Source organism: Lepisma saccharinum, chromosome 3 (genome assembly GCF_977018435.1).
Source record: "Lepisma saccharinum chromosome 3, izLepSacc3.1, whole genome shotgun sequence".
NCBI lineage: Eukaryota > Metazoa > Arthropoda > Insecta > Zygentoma > Lepismatidae > Lepisma > Lepisma saccharinum.
Genome location: NC_139231.1, coordinates 99,039,898 through 99,064,543, shown reverse-complemented (window position 1 = coordinate 99,064,543; position 24,646 = coordinate 99,039,898). Strand labels below are relative to the sequence as shown.

General features: G+C 37.5%; 1 protein-coding gene across 1 annotated transcript in view; it reads left to right on the top strand.

Annotated features, from left to right (window-relative positions):
* Nucleotides 1–24,646, top strand: part of Msh6 (DNA mismatch repair protein Msh6) — a 112,889-nt gene that overhangs the window by 14,023 nt on the left and 74,220 nt on the right. Inside the window, exons 4-7 of the mRNA XM_083119018.1 lie at nt 17,348–17,488; nt 20,540–20,643; nt 23,271–23,414; nt 24,121–24,288. Of these exons, the coding sequence (XP_082975144.1) occupies nt 17,348–17,488; nt 20,540–20,643; nt 23,271–23,414; nt 24,121–24,288 (557 nt within the window). The remainder of the gene's footprint in view (nt 1–17,347; nt 17,489–20,539; nt 20,644–23,270; nt 23,415–24,120; nt 24,289–24,646) is intronic.

The following is a 24,646-nucleotide window of genomic DNA, read 5'->3' as shown; positions in this document are numbered from 1 at the left end:
ACATCAGGTGGTTCTTACTAAATGATCTGAAGATATTCTGTATTCTGATTCCTCATGTAGAATATTAATATTGTGAAATCATGATTGTTATTGTTAAGTCGTTAGACATCACTTTATGTGCCACTCTTTATGTGCCACTTCTGAAAGCCATTCCCAGTCCTAGGAGCAAATTTCTTGATGGGGGAGAGAAATCAGTAGATTTTTTTATTACAAATGTTGGATTCTGAATAAATCCAGATATCAACAATGAAATATACTGCGTTTCTGAAAGAAGATACAGTACACACACATTTACAGCCCCATATTCATTAAATTTTCATGTAACCAATTTGAAGTAATGGCTGAAGTGAGTGAATTTTAAGGAAAGGAAATATCTCCTAAAGTGGTATGCGAAATACAAGAAGAAAAAAACATTTAGAGGGGAATTTTTAAAGGAGACTCACCAACATGATGCACCTTGACTCAAACTAGAGGTAATTTTGAAGTGGATGATATTGTTTGTACCATTACAGAACATCCACAAAAAAAGAGAAAGAAACTAACAAGTAGCACATGACAGAAATTGAATTTTGAAGCACATTACATGAATGAAACATGCCAAAAAGTAATTGCACAGTCCATGATGTTAGGTTATTTGACCTGAACCATGTCTGAAGTGTTTCAATAAGCAAGAGAACCAGTTGTGAAGGACATGGCACTCGGGTATCAAGACGACAATGTTCAATGCTTGAATTGTTCTGCCTAGAGCTCCGATCTCAATCCCATTGAACACCTTTAGGACAAGTAGGACTGGTGGAAGGTCTTGGGAGATGTGACCAACATTAGTTGCCAACCTCCTGGAGATTTTCCAAGACGAATGACAGAACATTCCAGAGAATGTCCTCTACAACCTAATTAAGGCCATGCCTCAAAGGGTGGCTGCTGTTATATCAGCAATAGGTGCCACGACCAGGTTTTGACAGAGCACGGACCTCAGGCAAACATTTCAGGTAGGTGCCCAATTACTTTTTGGTAGATAGTGTACATGAGGGAGTTCTGCAGTTGATGACTTGATTTATTCCCAGCAAGATATAGCTTGTTTCCATGATGTGATGATGTATCTGATGAAAATCAACTGAAATGATGTATTGGGTGAAGAGGTATCACTGAAAAGGCTTTGTGTTTGCTAGATGAAGCACCACTGAACTTAATTTTGTATGGTGACAATCCAAGATAATGTGTGAGGTGCAGTATCAGCAAAAAACAAGTATTGAAGAGGGTACACACACAAAAATATCTCCCAAGATTTTTGTGATGTTGAATGAACCTCATATCATGGTTGCATTGGTTGTACACCCCATTGCAACATACTTTGCAGGTTTTAAGTTTCAGATTTCAATCTTGAATTAAGTATGGCTCTTGATCTGAATTTATATTTCTAATTGTTTTGCTTGATTTGTTAACATGAACGTCTGAAGCCCAAAGAACTTCCTCGAGCCACAGCACAGATTATAGGGAATGAGTGAGGAGAATAACATTGATAAGAGCTATTTGGGAAGAGTTGTGTGAATATTAAAATGATTTGATATTTCATGGATGATGGATGAGAAGCAGATTTTAGCACTGACATATCTCAGGTTAGGGCAAGGGTTCCCAAACTTTTTCTTTTCATGGCACCCTTAGTGTTTCAAAACATTTCCACGGCGGCTAAGGCAGAATGTAGACGTATCTAACACTTGCTTGCCTGAAGTTATAAAATAAACACATATTTCATATTCAGAAACATTTTGTGTGTAAAACGTACTAAATAAGCACATATTTGAAACAATCGTATCATTTCATTGAAAAATATAGAAACATTTCGCAGCACTCCTGTACGTCAGCCATGCCGCACACTTTGGGAACCACTGGGTTAGGATATTAAGCTGCACATTGTTTTGTTAGACATCCATGCATCATTCTAAGCTCTAATACGGTATGATGATGTTAGAAGAAGAAAGCCAAGAATTTGAAAGAATCTCATATCATATTAATTACCCCCTATCCCAGACTTAACATTATGTTTGGAAAAGAGTTACACCTTCTTACAGATTCTGTGGAGGTTTGACTATGAACTCTGAAATAGACAGAATCATACTTGGAACAATAAGAAAGACGAGGGTAATTGCAATCTGAAAATCTGTAATGCTGATGCTGGTGCAATACATGCTGTATAATTACCGTACATTAAAATAGCAAATTGAGGAAGAAAGAAGACTGATAGAAGAACTCTTGTTTTGCAATTTGAATTCCCTCTGTCCCTTAATTTGCATTCGGAGAAGCATTCAACCCCCATAAGATTCTCAATTTTTTGTTATAAACACAGAAGATGACAGAATCATTCTTTGAAGAAAGAATAGATAGTAATTGCATAATTAATACTTATTTGGAGAGAAAAGAGCAAGGTTGACTACACTGCTTTCTACCAAAGGGCATTCGCATTGTTCTTGGGCATTTGTGCTTTATTTTAGCCTCTAATTATACCATCATTGTGTGTGTATTAGAAGAATTCCAGATTTGGAACAAAAACTAATTTTTAATTACGAAATGCATTGGGTTACAATTTGAAAGGAATCCTACCTCTGAAATATTTTCTCAATATGATTGCAAATCCATACATTAATGGACTTACACTTAGAAGCAAAATGTGATTAGTGGTAAGGAGCAGTATTTAGACAATATTTACCTTGATAAGGTAAAGATTAAACAATTTGGCAAGTTCAGCAAGTTATGATGCATGAGCAAGAACTATGTTCATTAGGAAAAGAGAATGTAATAACCTACTCAAAGATTATGGTTGGAGATTATCTTCTTGCATAAGTGTGCAATCACAGGAACGAAGACAGATGCTGTGAAGTAGTGTTACACTGTGTATACTCTGGCTTCATGCATGTATTTAGGGCACTGCTTATAAGCAAGGGAACCTCAATTTCTAGGATTAGAAACAACTTGGATTCTATGTGCATTTAGTTTGCAAGTGTGTAAAAATTGGCTATATTGAGACTTTGTTCTAATTTACTATATGATGTTCCTAAACCCTATAATGCATGTTTATCATATGAAGGGCTCAGGTGTAAAACATAGTAAGTGACATTTTGGTCAATTTTGACTTAAAATGTAAATTTTTGAGTGAAATTGCCATGTCATACAATTTGCATTTGACTCAATGAAACCTTCTGAAATTTGTAAACATAACATGTAAACAATTTATATACAGTATAGCTTCTAATAACCTTTTTTTTCTTAATGAACTCAGAAATAACCAAAATGTCACTTACCATGTTTTACACCCGAGCCCTTCGTATTATTTCACACTTGTCTACAAAATCAGTTGAAATTGCTGCACCCCTCTGTTTATGGACTGGCAAACACTGGTGTCGACAGAGATTGCTGCTGCACAGCACTCTGCCAAACCACTGGACAACAGCATCTTGCAGGTATCCACATAAATGCTAACAGTCATGGCTAGCTAGGCCAAAAAGAAATACTAAGCCCCTTTTTAACATGCACATGCAAAGTGGGTTGGAAGGAATGAAAATTGGGCCAAAAGGTAAAGGTAAAAAAGGTAAAGTGCTCCCCTGTGCTTGGCACCACGCCATGAAGGCGTATAGGGGGTGTGGGGGTAACGCCCCACACTTTCTTGATCCGGTCGTGAGTGGGGGTGATGTGATCAGCATCACGCCCCTGACTGCCTTTACCCCCCAGGGTTTCCCCCAGGTACCCATTCGACGCTGGGTCGGCGCCGGAGCCACTTCCAACTCTCACAAGAAATATGTCAGCCTCCCTGACGATAGAGTAGTAATGTCATCACCTTGTAAACAAGGAGTCCCGGGTTCGATACCCAGTGGAGACATTGCACAGTGTTTCGGATCGCACCTTAAACTGTAGGTCATGTCCCGATTAGCCTATGTGTGCATGAGTGGACTTAAATCAACAAATGGAAGAAAAAACAACAAATGGAAGAATATATATATATATTGCGAAAAAATGAACTGGAAATGAGAAATTATTGTTTTAATATCATTATAAGATAATTACTTTATTATTAATTACATGAATTAAAAGACAAATGAATTTATTGATATAATTTTGACCTTTTATCTCAAACACATTATAATGACATGTATGTCGGTGCATAGTAATTTTAGTAATGTGCCTAGCCTTGATTAGTGTGTTTGTATGTAAAGTTAACTTAAAACATTGCCAAGCTAGTCCCTTCCCTGCACTTCTAAACCTGTACTGTGGTGTGCCAGATAAAAGAAAATTAGATGTAAAATGACAAGAGTGACATGAAATGACATGGTGCACTGGCATGACTACATTAGAAACTGAAGTTCATATAATTTCCAAAGTAACACTAAGTAGCAGGAATTATTAATGTAGTATTGAGGAGTAAATCTAAAATGTTAAAACTCTGGGATGTTTTAAACATTTTCATTATAATAAATTTCATTGAAATCTGACAATTTGTGGGCCTCCCCCATGGCGCAGTGGTTGCGTCATTGCCTTGTAATCGAGGGGTCCCAGGTTTGATACCCGGTGGAGGCTCAAGTGGTTCGGATTCCACTTTAAACTGTAGGTCCAGTCCCGATTAGCCTTACTGTGCATAAAGTGGACTTACAACAGCAATTCTGACGATTTGTTTAGAAATGGTACAGCGGGAGCTTGTGCATGTTTTTCAGTTATAAAATGCAAAATGAAGTTGCATGCATGTGCTCATAAATGTAAAAAAAGACCAGTTTTTTCCAGATAAACTGAATAGTTTTATTCACAATAATTTGGAAAGAAAGCAGGGATGAATTTTTGACACGGAAATTTAAGGCATTGATAGCTTTTTGGATACTATTATTCAGTGGCGTGTGGTGACATTTTTTGTTGGGAACAGGAAAATTGATTGATTGATTGCTTTGCTTTTTGTGCCACTTTTGGCTAATTTACGAAGATGGTGATGAGTGATGACATGATGAATAGACACTCACAAACATCCATGCCCTTGCCAGGATTCAAACCTGGCACCCCTGGTGTCATAGTGTGATGTGCTGACCACTCTGCCACGAGGGCCTGCGAAAAGTTAAGAAAACCAAGAATTCATTCCTTCTACATAGTACGTTATACTGAAATATGAGCACTCTACCTGATACTGTTTCCTTAACGTCTCTGGTACTTCAAGACTGTCTTCAATCACCGAGTATTTGAAAGGGAAAGGTGATTGTCCTAGCACAGTTGTTCATTTATTCGAACCTCATTTGGCCTGTTGTCAAATGTATTTAATGCATTTCACATATTGCAATATTCACAAATCCATTTTGGCATCACGTAGTTCTTTCCGTAGAACCTCGCAAACCGCTTGCAAAAAAATTTGGCCGCGGCCAGCGAGTGTTACGAACTATTTGGCGGATGTGTCTGTGGATGGGATGTCCTAATAGACCAAATGCTCTGAACGTTTATATTCACATAGAATATGTCATACTCATGTCAGCAATCATATTTTTGTGTTTCTCGTGTGCTTTGAAACTTTGTTTTTTAAAAAATATTAAAAATTGTAACTTGCTTGGTTGATATGCTACAACGCTGGCATGGACACTTATCATGCAATTCGCGACACTGAGGACATCAGTTGACTTCACTGATGGCACCTTGACTTTCTTCCATTCGATTGTAATACAAAGTTTCCCTCTACAAAAAACAGTCTCCCATTGGCTGATTCAAGGTCGTCTGGTTCTCGTGGGGATTCTTGCTGACATTGACTACAAGCAGGGCAGAGTGATGTGTCGCCGGGCAGATGTTTTGTCAGCAAGCCACGAGAGGTTGTGGAAGGTCCCATGTTGGAAAAGGACGAACATTACAGGCCTACAGCAGGTTGATTCTGTTGAGGTAACAGGGAAGAAATAATGAACAACTAAAAGTTAAAGAAGTAATTTTGTAACCTTAATGCTGTGGGCCAGCACTGCTGGCCTTGCTGTACTGGAGTGCACGCACATGCTATTATTGAAGGGATTGATAAGGGTGCTAAGAAGTACAAATGTAAATCCAGGGGGGAAGATGTTAAAAATAGAAAGCTATATACATTCCAGGTACCTTGGTGACAGCTTCTTTTCATTTTTAAAAATTTTGTCCTACTGTTTATGAGCACTTTAAAAACATATTAAGTTTGGCATATGTGACCTTTTTTACCAGTAGTTCCTGACATGTGGACACTGTCCTCAAGCAAGATCTGTAGTGTGATGTACACTGCTGTAAATGTCTGGAATTTGTCCATCTGCACCAGGGGATAGGGCTATGATAGCCTGGGATCCACTCAGCTTTGACTGGGATTGAGCTTTGGATAGTTTGGAAAGCACTCAGCTTCTGCCAGGATTAGACTAGGAAAACCTGAGCCAATGGACGTGACATTCTAGTAGGGGTGGAGGGGAATCTTTGCTGCTTTCTTTTTATTTATTTATTCATTCCAAGTTTCAGATACAGCACTTTTAAGGCCATTTTACACTGAAAACTCTAACAAATAACAAAAACAAGTCAAGATGGTTTTAGGTATAAAAAAATAAATTCATTATGGGCTCACTTCTCCCTGTCTAGTGGATGTCTTACCACCAAGTAAAGCTCTGGTTGGTTAAGGAGATGTGGAATGGTTTCCATGAGGTTCTCCCCTTTGCACAGCTGCCGAGCATTGTTGCCAACTTAGCTCTTTTGGAGATCTGGTTCTTTCATGCACTCATGTGAACTGGGGTGCTCGCTCCCTGCCCCACTATGGTGCTATCACTGGCTCTGGTCCACATAGACCAACTTTTGCCATGAATATACATTTTGCACGTGACGTGATATTGTTATATTGGCTGTGTTGCCCTATCCCCTCTTACTTCCATAGCTACTTTCTTTATATCACCGTGGCTAACTTGACGATGACGTAATATTGTTATCTGGGAATCATTTATTTTCTCTTTCATATGACCATCGGTGGATTATTAAGATTTGTGATGCCAGCAGATCTAGATGGTGAAAACTAAGATTCAATGGTCATCACTTTAAAGTTAACAGTAATAGCAGCCTCACCTTGACATGCAAAATTGCCCTAGGAGACACTGGATAACAACCTTGAAAGTCAACTTTAGCTTCATTCGTGGTGAAATTTAGCTCTTTTCTGTGCATCAGCCTTATTTTATTGGTTTTTACTCTTGCTAGTTGTTGATATTGTTATTTGTAGCATTGGAAAGTAGTCTATAAAGAAAAGTGCAAACTTGGAATGAAAATGAAATTTCATTTCTCCCACAATACACCTAGGTGTGGATATCTTCAATCGGTAATGGGGTGATATGTGGTTCGCACATCAAACCCCCAGCCATTGTAGGAGATTTCCGAGACCGGGTTACCCCACTCACTCGTGGCTTCCCAATTTTCTCAGGATGCCACCAGCCCTATACACAGGCCGAAAATTCCTGGAGACAACCCAGGATTGAACCCATGCCAGAATATGTAATTATAATAATTGAGTATCCAAGCAATTTCAAGAATTCTGCTAGATATTTATTTTATTTGAACATATTCAACGTAATTAAAATTTGTATGAAATTTATGATCTCAAAAAAGCACAGCAACGTGCACATATTTAAGAAACCAATTTTGTCAACTATTAATTACTTTCACATCGCAAATTATTGTAGAATATGTAAATACTCTTTTGACCAGCAATCCGAGAGCTCCAGTTGGCGAAGTGCCAAGAAAAAGGGGAAGTTCGTGATAGGAAGGCAGGCGGGAGAATGCCATTCGCGGTTGCCCGTTGCGAGGATGCTTATCCACCAGAACATAAGTAACGAAAACTGAGGGACATGCACAACCATGCCGTTTGTCCTTCTTACAATTTAAATAGAAGGATAGTAGGGTAAAGAATTGCAGTTTCACTTATAGGGGCATCCTTAGAATGGGGATCGGGGGTCGCGCCCTCTCCAAGATTTTGGCAAGAAATAAAACAGAAAGAAGAAAATGTCATTGCAACAAAATAAACACATGACGCAAGTGAAATGTTCGTAAAGATGATGTGCAACACATAAGCATACAGAAAAACAGAAACATTTGAATGATGTTGTGCAGAAAATTATGTGAAAAAATGTGAAGTGGCATACCTTTTGTGAAAGTAGTTCAATCGTCCAAGTCATCCTAATCGGAAGCTGATGCATCACTGTCATTTAAATGATTACCAGAGGGTCACAGACTTCTTCGATTATTCCATCTCTGTCCCAATAGATATTTTCCAATGAAGACACATGAGATCAGTGTTTCTTCCACTTTTGGACTGTGACACTGTTAATCACCTGTTCAGAGTACATCAACAGATTTGACATACAGTAGAGCGTCGATTATCCGAAGTAATTGGGGGACATGGGTGTTCGGAAAACTGGTTTGTTCGGATAATCGAACTGTACATGTTTATTTGCCAAAAAGAAGTACTGTACAGTAAATTTATTCATAAAAACAGGCATCTCTTTAAGTATTACAAAGTAACGTACAAAGGCAACTTTAGTAGGAATATATAGTATGTGGTACAGTTTATTAAACAAAAATATGTACATATTACATACGCATTTTGCATGAACAATACACACAGTACACAAAATTAACGTTTAAAAAAGTCCTTTATTTTGGTCTGTCTAAGCAAGCCTACACGCTTACGAGCAGCTAAGTCACGTACTTTTTTCATTACAGATATCTGAAAGTGAGCGAGTACACAGTTCGGTTAAGCGGTCGTTCGGTTGACCGACGTTCGGATAATCGACGCTCTACTGTATTTGTGTCCTGTTACGTTGCGATCGCGAATAAATCTTTTCACATCTGCCCACACATATTCAATGGCATTAATATCGCAATGATAAGGAAGTAACATTAAAGCAACGTATCTATGTTCTTGGAGTATCGTGTCAAATTTGAATATTTTCCTTGCAGGCGCGTTTCTTCTCACCAGATCTAATAGCTCAACTTTGCGCTGAAACCTTTCCCCACCAATAGCGTTCATCCAAAAACGTCAAGTCCACGTGAAGTAAATGAGATGTTGCTAATTGGGTTTCCTTAGAGATTTTTGAATGTGAGGTTGCGATTCTTTGTCTTAGCTAGGTTGTGTTATTATGCTGTGCTATTTTTTTTTATATAATATAAAGACCATGAGAGTAAAACGTCGCAGTGAATGAATGGATGTCTAAACACTGCAGGCAAAAGTGACAACATCGCTTTATGGAAAAAACAGGTGGTGGCCATGGACGTCCACAGGATTTTTTACATGGAGGGGCAAGGAAAGTATTTTTTCCAGGGGAGGGGGCAAACAAGGCACATTTTCTCCCTAAAAAAACATTGCTTAAATTTGAATTTATGGTGATCATGCAACAATTAACACCTATTATTGTGGCTAAAATGAAATTATATGGGTCAAAGATGCCGAACTGGCGCTACGTTCAAGACTTCAGCTTTTGCAAAGATGCCTCTCCATGGCCAGAGCACTTCCAATATCTTGTGTCAATATTCTCCGGTTGGCACATGACACTCGCGCTGCTTGCATTTCAGAGAAGCGGCTCTGCAAACTGCCCCAGTTTACGACTGGACTCTGCTACTTCGGTCATGTGCAGAAAACTCGAGAGCTCTCGGATCGCTGGTCAAACAGTATGTGCAAGAGCTCTTCGTAACTTCCGAAACAAATTGTAAAAAAAGTGTCTACAGAAAGAAGAATCAAATAATAATACTACTTTTGTACTTTTTATGCGTGGGAACTTATTGTGTAACTTGCTACTTAACCGGAAAGTAGCTTTCTTGTCCACCGATGCAAAGTTTCTAGGTGCTTTGCCCAAACCTAAAAGCGAAACTGTAATATGTAACCAGAAAGGGTAGGGGAGAGAAACTCCAGCTTCTTTCGATAAATGACCGTTCCAGTAACTTTTATTTTTTTTATGTTGTCTTCAGCCTGTCTTTTGACTTGGCAGTCAATTTTAGGTGACCGTAAGCACTATGCATCTCATTGATTATAAAATATGACATCACATGAGATACAATCTTCTTGATCATGTTTCAGAGATCGAAAACATAGGAAATAGGATCAGGATAGGAAAAAATTGCTGAAATATGTTGTTTTATGTAAAGTAAATTAGCAAATATGTAATATCCTGGCAAATATGTAAGAATATGTAACACAAAACGTATGCAAAATGATGTGTTACATATTTGGTCTAGGAATTAATTCGTGCGGTTGTTACGCACACATTGAAGCTGTAGTTCAAACACAAAATACATAAATACCTTAAGAAAAATATTGTCCATCGCAAGCCACCACTTTCGCCCATCTGTCAGGCAAGTTACGGATTCCGTAGCGAAAGAAGTCCTCATCCTTTGAAGTGATCCAGTTAGAGACCCATTTTTCGATATCTTCTGAAGAAGTGAACCGCTGTCCAATCAAATCGTTATCCATGCAATCAAACAAGTAGTAGTCCGAAGGAGCAACGTCTGGTGAATACGGCAGGTGGGGTAAAACTTCCCATCCGACATTTTCTAAATAGGGTTTGACCGGTTTTGCGACATGTGGGCGAGCATTATCATGTTGAAAAATAAGTTTATCATGTCTGTTCTCCCATTCTGGTCGTTTCCTGGCCAGAGCTTGCTTCAAACGCATTAATTGTCGTCGATAACGTTCTCCATTAATAGTTTCACCTGGTTGCAGCAGTTCATAGTACACCACACCTTTCATATCCCACCATATGCACAGCATAACCTTTGCACAGTGAATATCTCGTTTCGGTTGTGATGGACCTGATTCACCTGGCTTCACCCAGGTGTTTCGGGTTCTCGTAATGGATCCACTTCTCATCGCCAGTAACAATACGATGCAAAAACCCCTTTCTTTTCTGTCTTTGAAGCAGCAATTCGCAAATGGTTTTTCGTCTTTCAATTCATGGGGAACCCAATGTGACATCTTTTGAATCATTCCCATGGCTTTGAGGCGTTTGGAAACTGTTGTTTGATCAACACCTAATGCTTCTGCAAGTTCTTCCTGCGTTTGACACGAATCCTGATCGAGCAATGCTCTCAATTCTTCGTCTTCAAATTTTTTTGGCTGTCCAAGGCCCCACACTTTCTTGATAACGGCCAAAGGTGGGGGGGTGATGTGATCAGCACCATGCCTCTGGCTGCCTCCCCCGCCACTGAGTTTCCTCCAGTTACCCACTTTATATGACGCTGGGTGAGCACCGGAGCTGGTTGAACAGGTGGAAAAAATGTATGGATCCAAACTTATGTTGTTTAGAATTGTATTAAATTTGGTTTCAACACTATGGTCTGGCAAATATCAGATTTTAAAAATATATTTGAAAGAAATGTTCTAAAAAATGGATGTAGCAAATGTGAGAAGTTGTTTTTCAAGGAATTATGCATTACTGAAAAAGATGAGAAACTTTTCACACTTTAACTACATGCAAGTGGAAACAATTTTTGAGATAGGACCAAAGATTTATTTTATCATTATTGTACACAGTCCAACAATTAAGTAATGAGACTGATTTTATATTGTGGAAAGGAAACTAAATAATTGAACATTGCCTGTTTATTACTCAAAGTACATCCCTCCTGTATCAATACAGCAATTGGCACGGTTGACCAACGATCGATACGGCATCTGCAAGTCTTCATGTGGTATGACTTGAAGATTGGATGTCACAGCCTGTTGTATGGTCCTGTGTTCATCAAAGTGCGTAATTTCAGCAGCAGCTTCACTTTCGGGAACAGAATATAATTGCAGGGGATAAATTGAAGAGCAGAGAGGAAGGTTCAACACATTTACTTGTTTTTGGACCAGGAATACCCAGACAAGCACTGCTCCCTGGTACCATCCATTATCATGGAGCAGGAATCAACTGCCTGCCTCAGGAAACTGAGCTTGGAGAGGGTCAGTTCACTTTCATAATCATTCAGAGCAGTGCGATAGCAACATCCAATTACATGTCATCCTCTGGAACAAATACATTATGAATAATGCATTTGCTGTCGTAAAAACCATAATATTGTTTTCCCCTTTGATTTTTCAAACTGCATTTTCTTTCCTCTTGGTAAGAGGACTACTATCCTGCGATTGGTCGGTTCGTACAAGAACCGTAGTGAAAATGCTCTGTTTTGTCCTCCACAACAATAGAATTCAAGAAATGTTTATTCCCGGGAGTAGTTTTCAGAATGTCTTTCATGAAACTTGATGTTCACTCGCTGCTCCATAGCTATTACGTGACAACACCCTTGCACCTCCTTCACGACATGGCAACATAATTCTCAGCATGCCCATCGCAAGTTCATAAGATGTTGCCAGGTTGTGGATTATGGACCACACTACATCATGAACATGTTACTTCACAGATAGAATGCACACGTGGGACAATATAAAATCCGTCTCAGTACTTAATTGTCGGACTGTGTATATTATCTTCATAGGGATACAATTACACCATACAAGATTTCCTTTTTTACATTATTGATACAGATAATGGCTCATCACCATCTTATACGTATGACACCATAGTGGATTTTATCCACTATTTTCTTTCAATTGATTGATTGATTTAGTTTTTTTACTTCGTGTTTTGTGCCTCTTGGCTAATTTGCGAGGTGCGGATGAGTGATGAAATTGATTAATGGACATTCACAAACAACCAAGCCCGAGCAGGATTCGAACCCGGGACCTTTGCGTTTTCTTTCAAGTCAGTTTTGTCAACAATCAAGCCAAATTACTAAGTTTTTTTAAAATAGCTGTACAATCTTGTATTTTTTGATAGATGTATGTATATAGTATAAAATACATTTTAAAACAATTTAAACAGAAAATATTTCCATCAAATGGATTTTGAATATTTTTCTTTCATTTTCCAACAACCCTAACATATTATGTATGAGAGCTCTTTTGATAGCGTATTAAGAAGTACTGAATATTATTTTTGCTAATATTATCCATGTTTGTGTTCAAAATCCATTTGAAGGAAATGTTTTTGTTTTAAAAGTGTCTTTGCAAACATTGACTATTATTTATGTGCATTTATTCAAGAATATTCCTAACAGCAAGCTTTGTAAATAGTTTTTTATAAAAGTGCAGTTTGGCTTAACGTTTTTTGAGAAAGCTGATTTGAAGGGAAAATAGTGGGAAAAATCAAAGGTGGCGTATATTATCTTTGGACACTGTATCAAATTGTTTCTGCCTGTTTGTGTGTATAAAGGTTGAAAAGTTTATTGATTTTTCCAGAAACATACAATTTTCTCACCATGATAGGCTTGGAGATATGCAAGTTAAATTTATTTTGAACATAGGAGAAAACTTCATGAGAGATTTAATTCGATCTGAGTGGAACAATAGGATTAACTTAAGGTAATGAGGAAAAACTAGTCCTCGTAAAGTTACTGTGAAAATGTTCATTGAAGAGTAAGACTGACGATTGTGAGTACTTGAACAGGTCATGATATACACATGAATAAATTAGTATCCAGGGCCGTTCTTTTTATTGCAGAGCTTTTAGTCACTGAAGCTGAAAAAAGTGAACTTATGCACATCTATCCATCTGTGTCAACTACTAGGCACGTTCAATATATAAGTTTCCCTGTGCTATAAAATATTGTATAAAGCAATGCCATTAAAAATAAGCACATGGTTGACAAGCGCCATCCTTCGTCTACAAGGTACAACAATCGATTCGTTATCAGACGTGAAGGCACATGCGCTCAAGGGCAAAATGTAAATGCTTGTTCGGAAAACACGGGCTCGCGTCATAAGGAGTTGAGAAGCATGGATGCTAAGGGTGTTCTGCTGATGGACTTTTTGGAGCAAGGAAGAACAATTAATGCTGACTGTTATTGTCAAACATTGGATAAACTGAAAACGCAATTCGACATAAGCGACCAGGTCTCCTGTCAGCTGGTGTCATTCTTCTTGACGATAACGCTCGCCCCCACTCAGCAGTGCAAACACAACACAAAATTGAAGAATTGAGGTGGGAACGGCTGCCCCACCCTTGATACAGCCCCGATTTAGCGCAGAGTGATTTCCATCTTTTTTCCGGTGTTAAAGTCTGAATTGCAAGGTTACCGTTTCGAAACATATGAAGAAGTGAAGCGTAATGTGACAATAGTGCTCAATAGCCAGAGCCCTGATTTTCTTGCAAAGGGAATGGACAAATTGCTGCAACGGTGGGATAAATGCCTGAATCTCTATGGGGGTTATGTGGAGAAGTGAGGAAGGATCCTCCTACACATGTATGTATAGTTTTCTAATGTATCTTAAAAATAAAACAAATTACAGCATACGGAAACTTATATATTGAACGACCCACGTATTAGTATCTGATTGACCTATCAAATAATAACTAAATGCATCATGTATGTAATACCAGTCACTCTTTGTCTGGTCCTGACAAGCAACAATTGATGTCATATCAAATTGTTAAAGGTAGAGCAATAAATCTAAATGCAATTTAGGAGCTGATAAATGCTAGTATGCATGCAGAACAATAAAAAAATCGGCAATTTATATTTTTTTGTTGTGATATAACTCCAAAATTTAAGCTATAAATGTGAATTTGAAGTGAAATATGTACAAAATGGTAATAAGTTTTTTTCTTGATTGGATCTTACATTGGTTGTTCCAGTGAATGATCAAAACCAATCAAAACTGCTTGATTCACTGAAAGGTATCCTTAATACTAACATAACGCAATATAAAGCATCTCGATCAGATGTCTTTGGGAGTCACACAGTATTGTCAACAATCTATATGTATGTTGAAACTTCAGTATCTGAGAGACCAGCAAAGCATCAAACATGGAATTCTGTGTGCTAAAGAACAGTAAAAAACACCTTTTTCATTTGAGAAAGTATTCATGATTGATCCATCAATTTACCTGTTTACATCAACAATTGAATGATTTGATACCTATCCATTGCTCTGAAACTACTTCAGATACAAAGACGATAGATAAGGCATAACTTACACCACATGCCATCATTTCACTAAGAAAAGAAAGAAGTCCAGTTTTGGCATGTCCTTACTTTTTCCTCTAGCTTTCACCACATCATGTGGCTTCATCAGGAAATATGAATAGTCAAAGTTTAAAACATGGGAAGGTAAGTTAGGTTAAAATGGTAACAGACAATGCAGTGCCCTGTCACTCCTTCCTACTCTATCTCTGGCTGGCAACTGACTGAGGCATACAGAATTTAACCCAGGAACCTTTGGTGCATGAAACTGATAGGCTACTATCTGGCTACTTGCCAATCAGACAATATCTTCACCTCACGAGATGCACTTGGAAAGCTTCAAAACTTTGAAGTGCCTGTTCTCGGAAATGGGTGGCTAGTGCACGCTAGTACCTTAGCCTATCAACATCTATTGAGTATGCTACCACTACACCAAGTACCGTCCCAAACTCAATTTCCCAAGCTGTGTCCTCTCCTTGTAAGTTATGTTCAATATCTCTTCAATCGACATGTGTATTGATATGGATATTGTTTCTCATTGTCATAAACCATAGTCTGCAAGAAAAGCTGATTATATTTATTGTGATAATGTTCTTCTGTTGCTGAAATTACCTTAAGAAAATGTTCCCTGTGTTCAGCACCCACTGCCCCACACTTTTTCAGGGAAGAAATCTAGATAATCATGGAGGGAGTGTAATTTTAGATCAGTACGTGCAACCCTTGTTTTTCGCATGCTCACAGGTGAGACTAGTAGTTGTATCTAATTCTTTGTTATTCTATTAGAAAATACTTCCCTGTTGTCTATGAAATTATCTGATGTGGCAGTTGGTAAGTTATAAACAATATTTTGACTCATCAAATCCGTCTTCATTGGAGTAATAGCTCCAATGTCTATATCTATTTCAATAATTATTTTGTACCTCCCTATTTACCAAAGCATTTCCTCTTACTTTCTTAGTTTTCTATGTGGGCTGTTCAGTGTTTTATCAAAATGAAGACTTGAGTTTTGTTAGTTTATAGCCTCCCTGATAGCATAGTGGTAATTACACCACTTTGTAAAAAGAGATCTCAAGTTTCAGTGACCAGAAGAGGCACATTGCACAGTGTTTCGGGTCAAACTTTAAACTGTAGGTCCAGTTCTGATTAATGTATCTTAGTATAAACAAACAAAACAAATTAGTTGAATCCTACTTACAAATATACCACATCAAGTTCATGCTTTTTATTTATTTTTTTTAACATGAGAGAGGATTGTTTTAGGGAAGAGGGGAGTGTTAGAAATCAGAGTTGGGTGATACTTTTCTCGGTACTAAGGTCTCAATTGATAATATACTATTGTATGTTATGATTGGAGGAAAATCTTTTTGACAGTAGCTTATCTGAAAAGAAAATACACGTGGTTCGTGGAAGGCTTTACCACTCCAGAGATATTAACAGGGTGACTACTCACCAGGAATTCCTGGAATTATTGACTCCGGGCATTATGCGTGAATTCTGCTTGAATTTTTCTCCATAGAAATGAAAAATTGCAATTTTTATTAATCCTAATTCCATTGAATTTATGCATGTATATATTAATGCCATGAGGCAAGTTTTCAGTTTGGTTTTTATTTTTATCGAGGAAGGGAAAGAAAATAAAGTTGCGTGGAATATAAAACTGAATTCTCTCAATCGTTTTGCTTTGTTAGCGTCCCTTGCAGGAACAATCTATCTGGCATATTAAAGATTATTGCAAGATGAGATATCTTGAAGTTGATTAGGCAAATTTAAAATTCTCATACAATTAACAATTTCGTTACTATATCCCGTAATATTTGTGCTTCATTTGTAGATGTATTTCTAGTCTGAGTATGTGAAATGACAAATGTAAACTCCGCACCTTAAATTAAATATATAAGTACCGTTCAACTGAATTGAATTACATTTTTGGATACATTGGAATCACACATACCCTTTATATTGTTAATATATTTGTGTGTGTGTGTGGGCTTGAGAGGTGCTAATGACTAAGGTTTAAATAGAGAAAACATGTGTTTCTATCCTTGAATTTTTGGAAAATTTGCCTTGAAAACTGGGATTATACTTGAATTTTATAATAGTCCTACAGTGGCCAAGCTGATTAATGATTTTGCAAAGGTCTACAAACAAAAAAATTCACTATGTAACTTGGTAGAAACATGGCTGCCATTTCTCAAGCAGACATGATGAAAAAAAAATATATATACACACACACACAGACAAATATTATTTCAAAGATGATGGAGTGGTCATTTTTTCAAAATTGGACTGCTTCATATGAATTGACTGCACTTTAATTTCTGGAGATGTAATTGTCCTCTTTTTTTCTTTTTTGTTACAGCTTTAGGCTTACTTGATGATGTGGATAAAGAAAACATTAAGAATGCAGAGACTGATGACAGAAAGAAAGAAAGCCCACCCAAAAAAAGACGTAGAATCATAGAGCTAGACAGTGAGGATTCAGAAGATGAATATAAACCAAGTATGTATTTTTTTCTTGTTAATTACCAATATGTGCTGTAATGTGTTTGTGTAACGCATAGTGATATATTGCTAGTATCACTTTTCTGCAGTCTGGATATCTTACTAACTACACAAAATTACAACCAACACTTTCAGTAGTATCCTGGAGGTTACGCAATATACAGATTTGTGTTAAATATTGCAGCTCTGTTGCAGTTAACTAACGCTGACTAATTAACATTCACTGTAAACATTCAGGCTGTGTTGTGAAAACGACCGATATTAGTGTGGAATCCATAGTTTTTGTGACTTCCAATGCGGTTCAACTTCAAGTTCATTACCTATTGGCATGGGGGGTGAGAGGGGTGAAAAATAAAAGGCCACAAATGACCTAGATTAGTGTCCAATCCATAGTTTTTGGAGTCACTAAGCTAATTGGGGACATTCACGATCACATTTAAATTTAGTTACATTTTACACTATAGTTAGAATTTGTTATTTCCATGTCTAATACAAGATTGGGGAAAAAAAATATGCGGGCAATGCCGAGCAATTAGCTAATATATAATAAATATGTACAGGGTGAGGCAGTCAAACGGAAAGATTTAAAAAATTCACAAAAAGTACAGCGAGCAAATATTAGTTACGTTTTTAACATGAATGTACTGTACGTGAGTGGAAATTACTTGTGTACCTGAAAAATGTTCATTATTTTAATATGGTGTCAGTAAGATGGCATCCTTGGTTTTGCACACATTGTTGGAGTCTCAGAGTAAATCTGTCCATGATGTTGTGAGAGGCTGTGAAACGGGAAGATTTCAGGAATGGCTGGTGGGCGTGGTTGGGGGTTATGAGGGTTGGTGACCTTGGGTGTCTAGACAGCCGGAAGCTACAGTAGGGATGGAGCGCTGGTTGAGTGTGCAGTATGCGTTTGCTGGGAAGGCATAGTACCAAAACTCTGATAGTTTTGTTGGATTTCAACGTGGTTTCCATTGAGAGTTTCAGTTACCCCCGTGCCTTCTGCTAACGCTATCGGCCTTTAGGTGAGAACTTTTGAAGCCACTGCTAGCACAACAAACAAAAGTGGTGGTAGTGAAAAGACACACCGGACGCCAGAGAATATTGATCGGGAGCGTGCAGCCTTAGGACGAAGTCTGCGAAAATCAGCTAGATGGCACAGCACAGAACTTGGTCTCAGCAATCGAACAGTGAGAAGGATTTTGAAAAATGACCTCCACTATCATCCATACAAGATGCAGGTAGTAGCGCAATCCCTCACACTTCAAGATTACGAGAAATGAATACGCTTTTGCCAAGAGATGTTAAATGTTATTGGAGAACATGAAGAAAGTTCACAATGTATGGATGAATGACGAAGCCCACTTTCACCTTAGTGGCTTCGTCAACAAGCAAAACTTTCGGTATTGGTCCAAAAATAATCCACACACTCTCCATGAAACGCCTCTCCATTCAGAAAAATTAACAGTGTGGTGTGCATTATCATCTCGTGGAATCATCAGCCCCTTCTTTTTTTGAAAATGAGCATGGTAACACGGTGACGGTAAATGCTGGACGTTATGCTGACATGTTGGTAACCTTTTTCCTGCCTGCCCTCGATGACTATGACCCAGATGAAGAAACACTCTTCCAGCAAGATGGTGCAACTAGCCATACTGCCAGTGTGTGTATGGATGTGCTTAGACTCGAATTTCCTGGTCGTCTCATCAGCAGATTCGGTGATATTCCGTTGCCTGCCCGTTCACCTGACTTGCCAGCTACTGACTTTTTTCTTTGGGGTTCCAAAGTATTCAATGACAAGCCTCCCAAGAACCAGGGATGATTTGAAGGAGCGAATTCGGCAGAGATCCACAACATTCCATTGGAGATGCTACGCAATATCATGGGCGGATTTACTCTGAGACTCTGACAATGTATGCAACACCAAGGATGCCATCTTACTGACACCATATTCAAAAATTCTGTACATTTTTTAGGTACACTAGTAATTTCCACTTATGTACAGTAGATCCATGTTCAAAAAATAACTAATATTTGCTCTCTCTATTTTTTGTGATTTTTTTAAATCTTCCCATTTGACTTCCTTACCCTGTACAATAAATATGGATTGTGGTAAATGAGGTTGAATTTTCAGAATACGCCACTGCATGGAAGGTTGCTTTGTGTAAATGTTTTTTGTGGTGTTAGTAATGGTAGTGCTTCCAGGAGGTTTTTGGTTTGGAAGAACTCTACGTTCAGGTGTGAGGAAGATGGTGGTAAGTTCAAAGGCAAATGTAAAAAGCACTGTGTGAAGAATTCTTTCAATTTGGAAAGCATGTTTCTGTGGATAGAGGAGTGTATCGGTAACAGCATCCACATGACCCGGCACGGAGTGGCAGGAAATCTGTATAGTTATACCTTTTACCTTGCAACTAACTTTTTGCTTTATGTATGTGTAATAACTTTAATTAACTTTTACTTATTTATTTCCAATAATGTTGAATATACTTGACTGATTCAAATGGCATTCAAAGTTGAAGACTATCATTTACAAAAATGGGCAATAGTTCTAATCCTAGAAAAGGCCATTTATTTGAGTATATGATAGAAGTTGGCCTAAATTAACAGCTTACAGCAACAAACTGAAGATAGTGAATGATATGTCACATTAGATTTGATTTCAGTAAGTAAATAATATAGAGACTTGTGTCTGAATAGTTAATAAAAAATGACAGTCAAAATGTCCTACCACAGTAATTCTAGATGGAATAGATAATACTTTCCATATATGCACTAAACTTCAGAAAACTTCGCTGAAGCAGAAGTATCTTGGTAACATTTTAGCAGAGATAATAGCTAAAATAAATTCTTGATGGTCAAATTGATCTTTTCCATAATTCTATTGTTAAAGCATTGTATAGTGAACTGGAAAGTTATTTAGAAAAATCCAGGAATTTGTTGTGGCAAAAATTAGTGTTTTGTATTCAGACATTTATAATGATTCTGAACAATTTCAAATTGCTACAGTAGTCATGCATTGGTGTTGATGGCATTGGTATATTCACATTTTCAGAGAAAGAAGAAATGGATGTGGAGTCTGATAGTGGAAGCTCGGGTGAAGATGAAAATGAAATCTCAGAACCAGAACCTGGGTCAGATCCAGAATCACCAGTGAAAGTAAGTATGTAGTTCATTTTATTGTCATTATGTAGTACCATCATGTTGGCAACACAAAGAAGAGAGAAAGGTTTAGTGGTTGGTAGTGAAGTCCTATGAGTAGAGGCATGCATATTTCGTTTTTGACGAAAACACGAAATGTGAAATAACACATTGTAATGTTAATTTTTCATGTTTGTGAAAGGTGTGAGGTGCATTTTTCTACCCTGTTTTGTCACGAAATAATACGAAATGAACTGCAAAATGCAAAATAGACCCTTTAAACGAAATTTACCGCCACGACACTTTCTGAAGTCAGAATTATCCTGTGAGTTATGCAATTCACGGAAATTTGATTAATTCTGCTGTAATTTTTTGAGAAGCAAGAATGGAACCCTTTATACAGGAATAAAGTTAATACTCCGGTAACAACATAAATGTGTTATTAGAAGGGATTTGTTTATTTTGTGTAGTAAGAGCAGTTTTTTAATCAAATTTAGGGTTATATTCACAATTTTAAAACCAAAATGTCATTTTATATACCGCTATAACAGCAAAATTTTATTTCATTTACCGCTTTTGAACCCGAAATTGACTAGGTTTTTGTACCGAAATTTTGCTTTTCTATTTACCAAAAATATGTGCCTCTACCTATGAGGATAATATTTGCCCATACAAGACATGTAAAATCCTAAGTCATAGTTTTGCACTGAAATTTGACTTTCAACTGAAAATTTTGTTGCATCTGGTAGCGCCATTCACATTATACCACTGAGCAAAATTTATGATGCAATTGCAGTACAACTGGCATGTGATGTTGTAAAGTCCAACCACAGGAGCCAAGTGCAACTATAAATCATTTCAGAAGTTCCATATCATGATTTTTCATGCAGTTGTATGTATAAAACTTGGGTGCATGTCGTGTGCATCTGCTGACAAAATTCTGAACTGTCAGTGTTGCTAACTGAGCTCACAGCCACTAAAATATCAACTTTTACACTTCTCCCAAAAAATGCTATCTCTGCCAGTCAGGAAACTGCAGTAGTTTCTCATCCTTTTTTCACCCTGAAATTATGTGGGGGAAATCACAGTAGACTTGAGCCATTCATTATGTTTTAGGATTTACTCTAAGTAGTGAACTAGCAATAAAGATATACTGTATTTTTAAAAAATCGGAATAGGCAAGGCTTCATTTTAAAAGTGATCAAACTTAGGATTGCCTGACTTGAAACACTGTCTCTTGTATTATTTTCATGTTGTAAGTGATCAGTATTAGGGTGGCAATACTTTAGAAATGCACTGTTCTGGATATTGAGCAGTTAGCTCATGATCTCACTACCAAATGCAGGGCATGGGTGTTCCTTTGTGAGTGCTCATTCATCATTTTAATTTAATTACCATTCCAACCTAGCTTTCTAACACTACATTTCAAGAGAGCACCTCTCTTTCTTGTGTACAGAACCAAGCAACATTCACAGTTGAAACCATCTTAGAGTTATTGTCCATCTGCATCAAGATGACATACTTCCAAATAGACACTGGCTTGTACCAACAAACAAGATGGCACAGCAATGGATTCACCACTATCACCAATACTTAGTAACATATACATAGAGCACTTCAAACAGAAAGCCCTCACTCAAAGCACCAGAAAGCCTAAGATTGATTTATTTATTTGGTGTTTTAAGTTCACTTTATGCACAATCAGGCTAATTGGGACTGGGCCTACAGTTTAAAGTGGTATCTGAACCATCATGTACCTCCACTGGGTATTGAACCCAGGATCCCTTGATTACAAGGTGACGATGCTACCACTACACCACCAGGGAGGCCCAGAAAGCCTCAGACATGGATTGAATATGTAGAGGATACGTTCATAATATGACCACTTGGAGACTACACTACCAGATTTCCTCCTGCCTCTAAATAGTACCCTCCCCGATGGTGGTAGCATTGTTGCCTTGAAATCTAGGGGTCCCAGGTTCGATACCCAGTGGAGGCACATGGTACAGTGGTTCGGATCCCACTTTAAATCGTAGGTCCAGTCCCGATTAGCCTTACTGTGCATAAAGTGGACTTAAAACACAAACTCAAACCAAGCCTCTAAATAGTATTCATCCATCAATTACATTCACTATGGAAGAGGCTCAAAATACATGTTTGATGCATATACAATGTGAGCCAATTCAAAATACTTTAATACTAATTTCCACATATAATTAGTTTAAGAACCAAGATTAAATGCCAAATGTGTCGGTGTTCTGGCAGAAATGTCTAGTGCACAGTGCATCTTAATGGAAACTGTGACCTTGGGAAGGGTTATGAAGGTAATGTACCAAATTTCAGGAATGTTTTGACTTCACTCAAAATTCTCTCTACAAAATAATATATTCACAAGTCTGGACAAGTCTGCTGATCATCGTATATGTATCAGAATGTATATATATATCTTAAACTCCATCTCAAGTAGACATGGTTAAGTGGAAGAAAAGGCTTGAGCCTTAACTTCGCCATCCAAAACAATAAATAAATAAAATAGAATAAATTCCGATTCATGGTGATATTGTAAGACTGACACATGTTGCTGCTTTCTTTGAATATACAAATAACTATGTAATGGAATGTTTTTTTCTCTCTTTTGTGTTTAGGGACAGAAACGAAAGAGGGAAAAATCAAAAGGAAATAAAGAAAAGATAGTGAATGGAAATGCAGATAATGCAGGAGGAAGCACACCATCAAGAAACATAAGTGACAAAACCAAGTCAAAATTATCAATTTTTGCTTCAAAGGAGGTAATTTTATTAATGCAACCTGGAATTAGATTTCCTCATAATTGAAAATAATGTTCTTATAGTTAGTGTTGTTTCTGTTAGTACATGTAGTGCAATTTGCTTTGGTGTATTCTGAAAATTGGACCTGGTTCACTGCAACAATTCTTATTTAATGTATGTATGTATTTATTGTACAGATTAATTAGATGTAATAGGAATACAACCAATGCAGGCATGCAAGTAAAACAAAAACAAGTCAAGCACCTTCAGATTTTCTGGCAATTTCTATATCTTCTTAAAATCCCCCTTTTATCTGAAATTCTACCTAGATTTCCCTTCATCAATGGAAATTTCCCTCCATGTAGCAATACTGCCTCTGCCAACCATGGCACAGAAAGGAGGAAGGAACAAGCAGTTTTCTCTTGCCAACACTGAAGGTGAGAGTGATATTAGCTCTCATAAGCTCGTAAGCCTATCTGGAAATCACCTGGTTGATATCCAGAGAAAACCTCTTCATCACATTGTAATTCATTATCATCCAACCGATTACAGATTGTGTTGATATCATTGTTGTAGACGTCTGTAGTAAACAAACACTTGGGACCTGACCTGCATTAGCAAGTATGAGTCAATACCAGTATTGTGTTGAGGTTCAGCACTAGTATTTATTTTGCTTTTGTTTTGTTGTTCTTTGATTGAGATCATTTCCCCTACTTGAACCTTGCAGTGCTCTGCCAAGAATGGGGAAGTAGGTGAGAAGCCCTGGTCCCATCTTCAACATGAATTTCTGAAACCGGAGAAGATTCGTGATGCCAAAAGAAGAAGACCTGATGATCCAGAATATGATCCTAGGACTTTGTATATTCCTGAGGATTTCAAGAAAAACTTGACTCCGGTAAGATAGATATTCTGTACATTGTGTGGATGGAGTGAAAATATTTAACAGAACAAAATGACTTGTCTCTATCTTTTGGCATTAAAATGTAGCAGATAGATAGCTATTATATACCGTATTTGCCGGCATTTAAGACGCACCCCATTTTTCATACACATTTTTGAGGAAAAATATTTATCACTGAATTTATTTACAGTATTTCAAATATAAAGTAATACGAAGGTGGACTTTCAACAAATAACTTACGTAATCTAACTAGGAAAGAATATATTTTAATCTTCTTCGTCACACCGCAAGAAATCAAGAAAGAAATTGTCTAATTCAGAACAGAAAGTTTCCAGAAATAAAGGTAATAAAA